This window comes from Syzygium oleosum, unplaced genomic scaffold (assembly GCF_021117445.2).
Source record: "Syzygium oleosum isolate NSW1041296 unplaced genomic scaffold, Sole_v2.1 Sole_v2.07, whole genome shotgun sequence".
Lineage (NCBI taxonomy): Eukaryota > Viridiplantae > Streptophyta > Magnoliopsida > Myrtales > Myrtaceae > Syzygium > Syzygium oleosum.
In genome coordinates this window covers 2424675-2435454 of record NW_026607491.1, presented here as the reverse complement: position 1 = coordinate 2435454, position 10780 = coordinate 2424675, and the positions used below count along the sequence as shown (strand labels likewise).

The window sequence follows — 10780 nt, the reverse complement described above, 5'->3', positions numbered from 1 at the left end:
CTCTTTTTTTGTCCTATCTTTTGGCCAGTCGCCAGTCATTGGACTGGCGATCGGCCAGAGGCTGAGGTCGGCGAGGCTTGCCGGCCATGGGTGAGGCTGGCCCTCGCCGTTGCCAAGCGAGGTCGAGCGGTAGCCATGGCGAGGTTGCTTGACCTTGCCCAGATTTGGGGGAGGCCGAGCGGCCTCGCCATGGCTGCCGCTCAACCTCGCCCAAATCTGGGCAAGGTCAAGCGGCCTCGCCGTTGCCCAGATCTGTGGCGATGGCGAGGTCAAGCAACCATGGCGAGGCCACTTGACCTCACCCAAGCCTCGCCATGGCCGTCGCTCGACCTCGCCGTCACCCAGATTTGGGGGAGGTCGAGCGGCCTTGCCATGGCCGCTACTTGACCTCGCCATCGTCCAGATCTGTGACGATGTCGCCGTCGTCCAGATCTGTGACGATGGCGAGCAGCCATGGTGAGGCCGCTTGACCTCGCTGGCCTTAGCCTCTGGCCGGTCACTGGATCGGCGACTGGCCAGAAGATAAGGAAAAAAAAGAAAGAAAAAAGTAAAAAAAAAATGAAATTTTTTTTTAAAAATTGCCACGTCAGCATCGGTCGGAGGGCCAACGTTCACGTCAGCGCTGGCCGCCCAAAAGTGGTTGGATGGATAAAATTGGCACAATTATAAAAGGTTTAAGACTGAATTGACCAAAAAAAAAAGGTTTATGACTGAACTGACACAATTGTAAAAAGTTTAGGACTTTTTGGGTAATTTCCCCTATGCATTTTGGTGGAGTTCTGAAGTGTTTTTCAGAGTCTACCATCGTCAACTCCACTCGGCAGGAATTTCTTTCCATGGAGCATGAGCGTACTGTATAACTCTTTTTTTTTTTATGACTTTTACATTTAATTATGAAGAATTATCGTAATATCAAAAAACATTTTCATGACATTTTAGACTTTTGATTGCGAAAATATGTCATTTTGTTTTGTACAAAGCGCCCCCCACTAGTAGGGGTGGGGTGGGGTGGGGCAGGTCGAGTCGAGTCGGGTTGGGTTGGGCTTTCATGATTCCCTACTCGACCCTAAACCTATAGGGTTGTGCCCCGACCCTCCCCGAGACCTTGTTCAGCATACACCCCAAAGAGACGAATCGGGTCGGGCCGGACCGGGTCGACTTTAATTCCTCCTCTGCTTTATTTCTCTTGCAAAGTCCTCTCTGTCCTAAATGTGGCTTTCGGTTCTTGAGCCTCCTCGTTCACATGCCAAACCGTTCAACTACCCCAACAAGTTTTTTATCAAGAAATCTATCTTCATGCTCATCACCCACATCTTGATGTTTGAGACCCATGTCTCCAATTCTCAATGAGATCCTTCTCTGTGGGTATATAATCTCCTCTTCATTCAGGCGCAGGACCCACCTTGTTCAATCCTTCTCGGTTGTCTTCCTTTACTGGCTCTACTGTGTCTCAAGATTCAACCCTCTACTGGCGCACAAAACACTTCAGTTTGTATCTGCATCAATGGCATCTCCTTGTGGGACATCTTCAGGGTCGTCCCTGGTTCAGAACTCAGCCCCGAGGAGGAATTGCAGGTTGTCATGGACCAGAGGAAGAGGATGTTCTGGAACCATGAGTCGGCGGGGCTGTCCCAGATGAGGAAGCAGAAGCACCTGGACGATTTGAGGGCTCAGATCGCTCAGCTGAGAAAGGAGAACCGCCAGATAGGGACCAACATCAACATCACCACACAGTGTGGAGTTGAAGGAAGCGAACGATGAGAGAGGCAAGGGCTATTAGTCGCCTGAAGTCCACGGCGAGCAGAGGGGCGATTGGTTCCATCGTCGATCATTTGGCTTAGATCTAGGCTTTGGTCACGCAAAGAGAGAGACCAGAGAGAAGGCGGGAGAGAGAGAGGGAGATGTGTGAATGGTCCCGAGGTGTCAATGGGTTGGCCCTGACCCAATCCCAACCCTAACAATACCGGCACTTAAAAGCCTTATCCAAAGAAGACTAAGGCCCAACCCCAAAATTTAGGATCGGGTCGGGCTGGGCTGGCGCAGGTTTTTTTGACACCCCTACCAACTAGACGTGCCAAAAGGCTCGTCCCATATACACAGTCTATATTTTTTTTTTCTATTTCTAATTGAAAAAAATTTATTTCAATCGTATCTTTGATTAACGGATTATAAATTATTATCATCGTCCACAAGCAAACTTAAATGAAATAAAAATGGATAATGTGCATGTTTATTACTACTCATCAATAGATATACAATTGGAAAGTCCTCCAACTCAATATTAAGATCCCCCACACACAGCCCCTCCCCCCAACCGCCGACCCAAACCCCCCACACCTCCCCCCCCCCCATGTATATATTACTCATCTATTGTCTACGAAATGATATTTCAAATGGCCCTTTTTTGGTTAGTGAAAATGTTTTCAAATTTCCATTTTCATTGGAAATGAAAATTATGTTTCAATTTTCATGAAAACTCATTTGGCATATGAACATGAGAATTATCTGTTGGAATAAAAAAATTATGAACACCTCCCGATTCCCTTTTCTCAATCATCATCCATGAGCGATAAGATGTACTCTTCACTGTCTCATTGCATATGTTCTTCTCAGTAACAAAGAAAGAAAATTTAGACTTCGCTCACCAAAAGAAGATGGAGTCAACACCAAAGTTGAAGTTGAAGCCCGTGGTCGACAAGAGCAAGCAAAGAGTGGTTTTTGCGGAAGCAGGAAAGAATTTGTGGACTTCCTCTTCCACGTCCACGCCTTGCCGATCGTGACTCTCGCACACACTCAAGCCATGAAAGCCGACTCCATGGACGGCAGCTTGGGCAATCTTTACAGGAGCATTGAGGACTTAGAGTATGTGTACTACATGATGCCCCACCACAAGCAGAGCCTCTTGAAGCCCAAATACCCAACCGGGGTTCAAACATCACATTACGGTAGGAAGGTCGCCTACGACCCTTCCGCGAAATGTCCTCGTTGTGACGCCATCATGGACCGAAGAGTGGATTTCGTTGAAGTGCCAGCCAGGGAGAGTGGTTACGTGAAAGAGCTGGTGAAGTATGCGGTGATGGACGATCTGGTGGTGAAGCCAATGACTACTGACTCACGCATCGCCATGTTGAAGGACAAGGCTGCCATGATTGTGGACAAATTTGTTGATTTTGGGGTGAACGAGGTAAGCCGAATCGAACTACATTTCTTTTCCCGGCTAGTTCTTGGTTGAATGCTTTTTTTTTTTTCTGTCTTTCACCCCATGTATGGCGTTTCTCACAACTAATCTAATTGGTGAGTACTGGACTAAAGAGCCTCGAACAAAATTCAGACGATATACGTGGTCATGATTTCTTTAATTTCTTTCTCAGAATTTATAGTATGTTCAGTCGGAGACAATTAACATCGTACATGCCCTTTGGTGGTACTTTTGGCAGGGATAATTCTGTTGGAGGCATTGTTACGGTCCAAGATGGTTCTAACCGATGTCTTCCTTGGCAAGAAAGGTCGAAATGATTTTGCTACGAACAGGCCCATGTATTACAATACCCTAGCTTGTCTATAGCAATGCAGTAGTAACTGAGAAATTTTGGTGATACCTTATAATTACTTACTAATTGTGTGATTCTCGCACTTACCCGCAGACGTTTTCATTTTCTTTGGGATGGCAGTTCATAGTGGATTTATCAATTTCGTGAACCGACAGATCTATTCACGTAAAACACATTTGTGCAACTTGACAAGCATATGTACATTAGAGGCAACATATGTCTTCCACACCATAGGACCACAGATCAATCATCACCAGAAACTAATTTCTGAGTAAGTTCACATATACCAAAAAGGGACAAGTGCACCACAAGTCCTAAAACTTGTCACAAAAGTGCATTTGAGTCCTAAAACTTGTAAAAAGTTCAATTGAGTCCTAAAACTTGTCACAAAAGTGCATTTGAGTCCTAAAGTTAACACTGTTAAATATACTAACGGAAAACGCTGACGTGGCGCTGACTAATCATTTCTCTCTCCTACGTGGAAAATGGCTTAAGAAACAATATCCACGTATGCAAAATGACGTCGTTTTTGGTCGTCCCCCTCTTCTTCTTGAACGTCTGTCTTAACTTTCCCGTATCGTCTCGTTCCTTCTTCTTCTGAACGTCTCTCCGATCCATATGCTCCGATCAGCCTCTGCCGGAACAACATCTCTTCTTCTTCTTCTTCCCAAATCGAAGTCCTCTGAACCCCAAGCCCAGACTCGTCGTCGTCTTTCTCTCCATCTAAATGAAAATAACACTTGGTCTCCCTTTGAACCCTAAGCCCCAAATCAAGTTCGGCGATCTCGAGTTTCCTCGCGATTTGGGTCTCCTCATGAGTTAAAGTTCGACGCCCATCGTCATCTGTAGTTTAATTGCGATCTGGAGTTCGTAGAGTTCAAGTTCGAGTTATCTTCTTCGTCGATAGTGAGTTCGTGCGAAGACCTATCCTGCGAGGGTCTCGACAGCGGAACGAGCGGCTTCGACGACGACGACGGGAACTCCTCCTCACGCAGGTATCGCTCTATGCATTATAGCATTTGGGTATCGAGCGGCGTGTGTTTGTATCCCAGTTCTGTCAAGACCTGTGTGTTCGGAGCGATTCGATTTGCGTTGCGATGAGGTAGGATAGGGTAGGATAGCTATTTGCCCAAAGGCGCTCTCAAGTTGATGCACAATCAACTATTAGTAGTCATCCTTTGTGCTCATTATAATGCTTAAACCTCTACTGAAGAGCATGATGAGTCGACTGAGAGTGATGGAAACTCGAAGTGCTGCTTCCCGTATCTTCATAATTGATTCGGCAGACATGGGTTAGATTTTCCATTGATTGTAAAAGTTTAGGTTGGCTGGGATCAGTAGACATAAATTTAGCTTCGGAGTGTGCTGATGTACACACCCTTCTCGCAGTAGCCAAATCATACTATGCTATTTCGGAATGTGATTCAGCTACTTCTCCATTTTTATTTTTTTTGGTCAAAAGCTACTTCTCCACTGGTCATTGCAAGTTTAGAAAACTTTGTGCAGCAGAATGTGTTCTTCATCATCTAATTCGGTCATCGGTCTTGCTCCAAATATTTTATCTCTGCACTATTTTTTTACTTTTCACATGTTCATTGTTTTTGCAAGATTCTTTTCTGCTATGAAGTTCTTCTTCAAGCTGGAAAGTACTAAATTAAACAAGCTCAATTATGGTTTGAACACAAAGATGATGTTATTACAACCTTTACCAAATGACTTTGTGAATTGAAGGATGATATTTATGTCGCTCTCATTTCACCGGAGGAATTCCTAGACTGGAAAATTTTTGTATCGTAGCTTAAAACCTTTAATGAGATGTATCAAAGCTACAGATTGCCTATCTTTTCATTCCATTCCACATAGCCACACCTTTTCTCATTTGTTTTTCTGCTCTTTTCTCTCTTAGAGCATTTATTTGTGCGGTTAAGATTCTTTGTGAAATTGGGACTGAACTTTAACCCCTGTTTTCAACACATGAAGTTCAAACAGATAAGAAGTCCACCATGCTTTGACCCTTAATTTGCGTTGTGATTTGCGATGAGGTAGGGTAGGATAGCTGCTTGGGTTCCTAATTTCAGTTTGCAACCGCGTGAGAAATGGTTCTTGTCTCAAGTTCTTGATTGGTTTATGTGGAGCTTAGCCTTGACTCGTGATATTAGCTCCAAATGTTTCTCTTCTGGTCCTTATTAGTGAGTTGCTTTACCATATGGTGGAGATTTTGTGTGTCGAAAGATTGAGGAATTTTGATATACTTTTTGCGATGTATACTGCTGTCAGATTCTTCCTAGTTATATATGAAATTTTCAACTTTGTTATCGTTTCCTAGAGTTTCTTCTCAATTGACATATGATGCCAAGCATCAACCATTTCGAGAAAGATTGTGCTAACGTAGTTTGTTGTCTAAAGATATTGATAATATACTTATACCAGGAAAGAATCATAATAATGGTAATATACTTTTATTAGGTTCTTATAATATCACGACAAGAAGAATGAGGGTGCCAACATCTGAATCAAGTGGCGTAACTCCTAATGAGGTTGAGTCGGAGCCAACATGCTATTGTGGTCTTCAATCACCAATTCTTACCGCAAAGACAAGGAAAAGCGCAGGAAGAAGGTTCCATGGATGTGCTAAGTTTGATGGTCCGGGTTGCTGCGATTTCTTCACGTGGGTTGACCCGAAGATACCAGATCAAGCAAGGGACATGATAGTCGACCTCCTTGAAAGAAATCAAGCACTATGTGAACCAAGCCAATCGAGGTGTGACGAGGTCGATGTGAGCTCATTACTAACTAAAATGAAGACTCAAAGGGCGAAACATAAACGTTTAAAGGAGGAGCTCGCACAAGTAAAGAAAGAAAAGATGCTATATCAATTGGCATTCGTTCTATGCATGTGCTGCATGACTGCATTGGTTTTATGTAATGTTAAAGTTGGTGGGACTTTTCTAAGTCTTTCATAGTACCTTGTTTCTAAGTTAGTAAGTTTGTAAGACTGGTTGTGGGTAATTGAGATGGGAATGAAATCTAATGTGATCATGGATTATGTCCCTGTTGATCATATAGCAATGTTCAAGATTACCCTATTTTTCGATTGTTATGTTCGAGTAGTTTGTTCGCAATCTGAACTTCCATCTTGGATGGCCAAAATAGGCAATCTGATCAACCGACCATGCACTCATGCAATTTAATAACATTGTCATTGGCCAAAGTTGGTGCTAACATATTCTTAAACATAAATCCAATCATGAGAGTCAAGAAATTTCCAAAAAAGAGAGTAAAACACAGTCCCCCCCCAAAAAAAAATCCTTTCACATATAAACGTAAATGATGCGGGACGAGCCATGGGGATCATATTCTATTCGTAGGGTGATGAAATGTCAACTTTTTTCTTGTAAGGGTCATCGCATAATTGATAAGCAGTGGTCATCAGAAGATGCATACACCAAAAATGCGTGCAATCGTACCCTCCTCCAAGAGTCAATTTCGTCCCTTATACCTCTAAAACAAAAGGAAGGAATTTTCTAGCGGATGAGGATTTCATGATAGAAATCCTAAGAGTTAGCCCGTCTTTAAGAGTCGTACTTTCAGGAACTATGTAAAAGAGTTTCTCTATTTCACACACACCCAAAGCCTCAATAGCTTCAATTATACTAGACAGTGAACCATTACTTAAGCCTATTTCGACAACGTCAACCCTTCCACCTATGTATTCCAATGGCGGTCCAACTTGAAACTTACCTCCAAAGAAAATAGTGACATAAACTTTGTTCTCAGCCATTAGACCTACAAGGGAACAAAAACAAATAGTAAACTTGACTGAGTAGAAGAAAAATATTGATGATTTAACCGCACAAATAAATACTCTAAGAGAGAAAAGAGCAGAAAAACAAATGAGAAAAGGTGTGGCTGTGTGGAATGGAATGAAAAGATAGGCAATCTGTAGCTTTGATACATCTCTTTAAAGGTTTTAGGCTATGATACAGAAATTTTCCAGTCTAGGAATTCCTCCCGTGAAATGGGAGCGACATAAATATCATCCTTCGATTCACAGAGTCATTTGGTAAAGGTTGTAATAACATCATCTTTGTGTTCAAACCATAATTGAGCTTGTTTAATTTAGTACTTTCCAGCTTGAAGAAGAACGTCATAGCAGACAAGAATCTTGCAAAAACTATGAACATGTGAAAAGTAAAAAAAAGTAGTGTAGAGATAAAATATTTGGAGCAAGACCGATGACTGAATCAGATGATGAAGAACACATTCTGCTGCACAAAGTTTTCTAAACTTGCAATGACCAGTGGAGAAGTAGCTTTTGACCAAAAAAAAAATGGAGAAGTAGCTGAATCACATTCCGAAATAGCATAATATGATTTGGCTACCGCGAGAAGGGTGTGTACATCAGCACACTCCGAAGCTAAATTTATGTCTACTGATCCCAGCAAACCTAAACTTTTACAATCAATGGAAAATCTAACCCATGTTGCCGCAACAATTATGAAGATACGGGAAGCAGCACTTTGAGTTTCCATCACTCTCAGTTGACTCATCATGCTCTTCGATAGACATTTAAGCATTATACTGAGCACGGAGGATGACTACTAATAGTTGATTGCACATCAACTTGAGAGCGCCTTCGGACAAACAACTATCCTACCCTATCCTACCTCATCTTAAATCGCAACGCAAATCGAATCGCTCCAAACACACAGGTCTTGACAGAACTGGAATAGAAACACACGCCGCTCGATACCCAAATGCTATAATGCAGAGAGCGATACCTGCATGAGGAGGAGTTCCCGTTGCCGTTGCCATATCCGTCATCGAAGCTGCTCGTTCCGCTGTCGAGACCCTCGTAGGACAGGTCTTTGCACGAACTCGCTATCGACGAAGAAGATAACTCGAACTCGAACTCAAACTCTACGAACTCCATATCGTGATTAAACTCCAGATGACGATGGGCGTCGAACTTTAACTCGCAAGGAGACCCAAATCGCGAGGGAACTCAAGATTGTCGAACTTGATTTGGGGCTTAGGGTTCAAAGGGAGACCAAGTGTTGTTTTCGTTTAGACGGAGAGAAAGACGACGACGAGTCTGGGCTTGGGGTTTAGAGGACTTCGATTTGGGAAGAAGAAGAAGAGATGTTGTTCCGGCAGAGGCTGATCGGAGCATATGGATTGGAGAGACGTTCAGAAGGAAGGAGATGAAGGAGACGACGCAGGGGAAAGTTAAGACAGACGTTCAAGAAGAAGAGGGGGATGACCGAAAACGACGTCGTTTTGCATACATGGATATTTTTTCTTAGGGAAAATGCCACCAAAAACCCCAAACTTTGCTCATTGTGACACATTTACCCCAAACTTTTTTTTGTGACACCAAAAATCCCAAACTATGCCCGCTGTGACACATTTACCCTAAACTTTTTTTTGTGACACAAAAAACCCCAAACTATGATTATTGTGACATATTTACTCTCAGTTAGGGTTCGGTTAAAAATCAACGTTAAAATCTGACTGTGTCTCCGACATGGCGTCTGATGTGGCGCCACGTAACCGCCCAGTCAGAAAAAAAAAATCGACGTACTGTAATCGCTGTTACTGTTCATCGTCTTCGATGCGCTGTTCATCGTCTTCGAGCGCTCGTCCATCACTGCCCTCTGGCGCTTGTCCATCACTGCTCAGAGCCCCTGGACATTCGGCTATGTATAATTCATCTTTTGTATTTTCTTTCCTTTTTTTCTTTTGTTGGAATCTTCTTCCTTGTTCCTTTAGGGTTCATCTTTCTGGGTAAATACCTCCATTTTTCCTCTACTTTCATTAGTCAAATACTGGCAAAATCAATCCATAGACTTCGCCACTTTAATCACCGCTTCTCCAAACCTTGGAAATCTATCCACTGGAAGATTGGCAAATAATAGCCGATTGCACTGTCGTGACTCCAAGGCACGTTCCATGAAACGGCGAAATTCCGCGACTTCGAGAAAAAGAGGGAAATGGTTCAAGAGCTCCTGAAGTTTACTGGAAATGGGTTAAAGACATGGAGAGTAGCCCTAGTAGTGCAGAAGCTCGTGAGAAAGAGGAGGAATAGACCCAGATCTCGGCGAGCTCGGCCCCAAATAAAACACAAAATTGGGTTTAAGAGCCAGATCTTGTTCTTGAACATCGAGTAAGGCTCATAGTCACCGGACTGCTGCGACGACCTTAGAATCGAGGTGGCCGAGCAAGCCCCCACGTCCTCGATCCCAGGTCAGGAAGCATGGACAACCCCGATTGAGGTCGACGTCCACGGATGAGCGCTCGAAGATGATGAACAGTGCATCGAAGACGATGAACAGTAACAGCGATTACAGTACTCCGACTTTTTTTTTCTTTCTTAGGTTTAATTTTTATTTTTTATTTTTTCTGACTGGGCGTTCACGTGGCGCCACATCAGACGTCACGTCGGAGACACAGTCAAATTTTAACGTTGATTTTTAACCGAACCCTAACTGAGAGTAAATGTGTCACAATGATCATAGTTTGGGGTTTTTTGTGTCACAAAAAAAAGTTTAGGGTAAATGTGTCACAGCGGGCATAGTTTGGGATTTTTTGTGTCATAAAAAAAAGTTTGGGGTAAATGTATCACAATGGACAAAGTTTGGGGTTTTTTTGTGGTATTTTCCCTTTTTCTTAAGCCATTTTCCACGTAGGAGAGAGAAATGATTAGTCAGCGCCACATTAGCGCCATGTCAGCATTTTCCGTTAGTACATTTAACGGTGTTAACTTTAGGACTCAAATGCACTTTTGTGGCAAGTTTTAGGATTCAATTAAATTTTTTACAAGTTTTAAGACTCAAATGCACTTTTGTGACAAGTTTTAGGACTTGTGGTGCACTTGTCCCTAACAAAAACTAACTTTTACAACTGGGATTGAATAGCTTCATTAGCATCTTACAAACCAGCATGTATAAACTACCCCGGCAAGCTAATATATAACAAAGACTAGTTTCTAGAGTTAAAGAGCTGCGTTTCACTGATTCGTTCCCGCTGAATATGTCCGCGAGAAGCGTTTTGGAGTGCACAGCAGTAATCAACAGTTTTATGGCTTGAGCAAAGATCACATAGCACAAGACAAGTTCAATCGGAACCGAATGTACACGACTTGTGCCGGAATTTAATCGATGACGCAGCCTGAGAACAAAAAAATGCACGCCGGAATTTAATCGACAATGAGGCACCTAAAAGTTACA

The 10780-nt window shown here is 42.9% G+C and overlaps 1 protein-coding gene and 1 pseudogene across 1 annotated transcript; both read left to right on the top strand.

Moving 5' to 3' along the window:
- Positions 1-1277: 1277 nt before the first annotated feature.
- LOC130138584 (bZIP transcription factor 2-like) lies at positions 1278-1819 on the top strand (annotated as a pseudogene).
- Positions 1820-2800: 981 nt separating this feature from the next.
- LOC130138604 (uncharacterized) lies at positions 2801-6514 on the top strand. Its single transcript, XM_056313079.1, has 3 exons — positions 2801-3184; positions 4474-4546; positions 6018-6514. Exons 1-3 carry the CDS (start codon positions 2801-2803, stop codon positions 6512-6514), a joined length of 954 nt encoding a protein of 317 aa, XP_056169054.1.
- The last annotated feature ends 4266 nt before the right edge of the window (positions 6515-10780 follow it).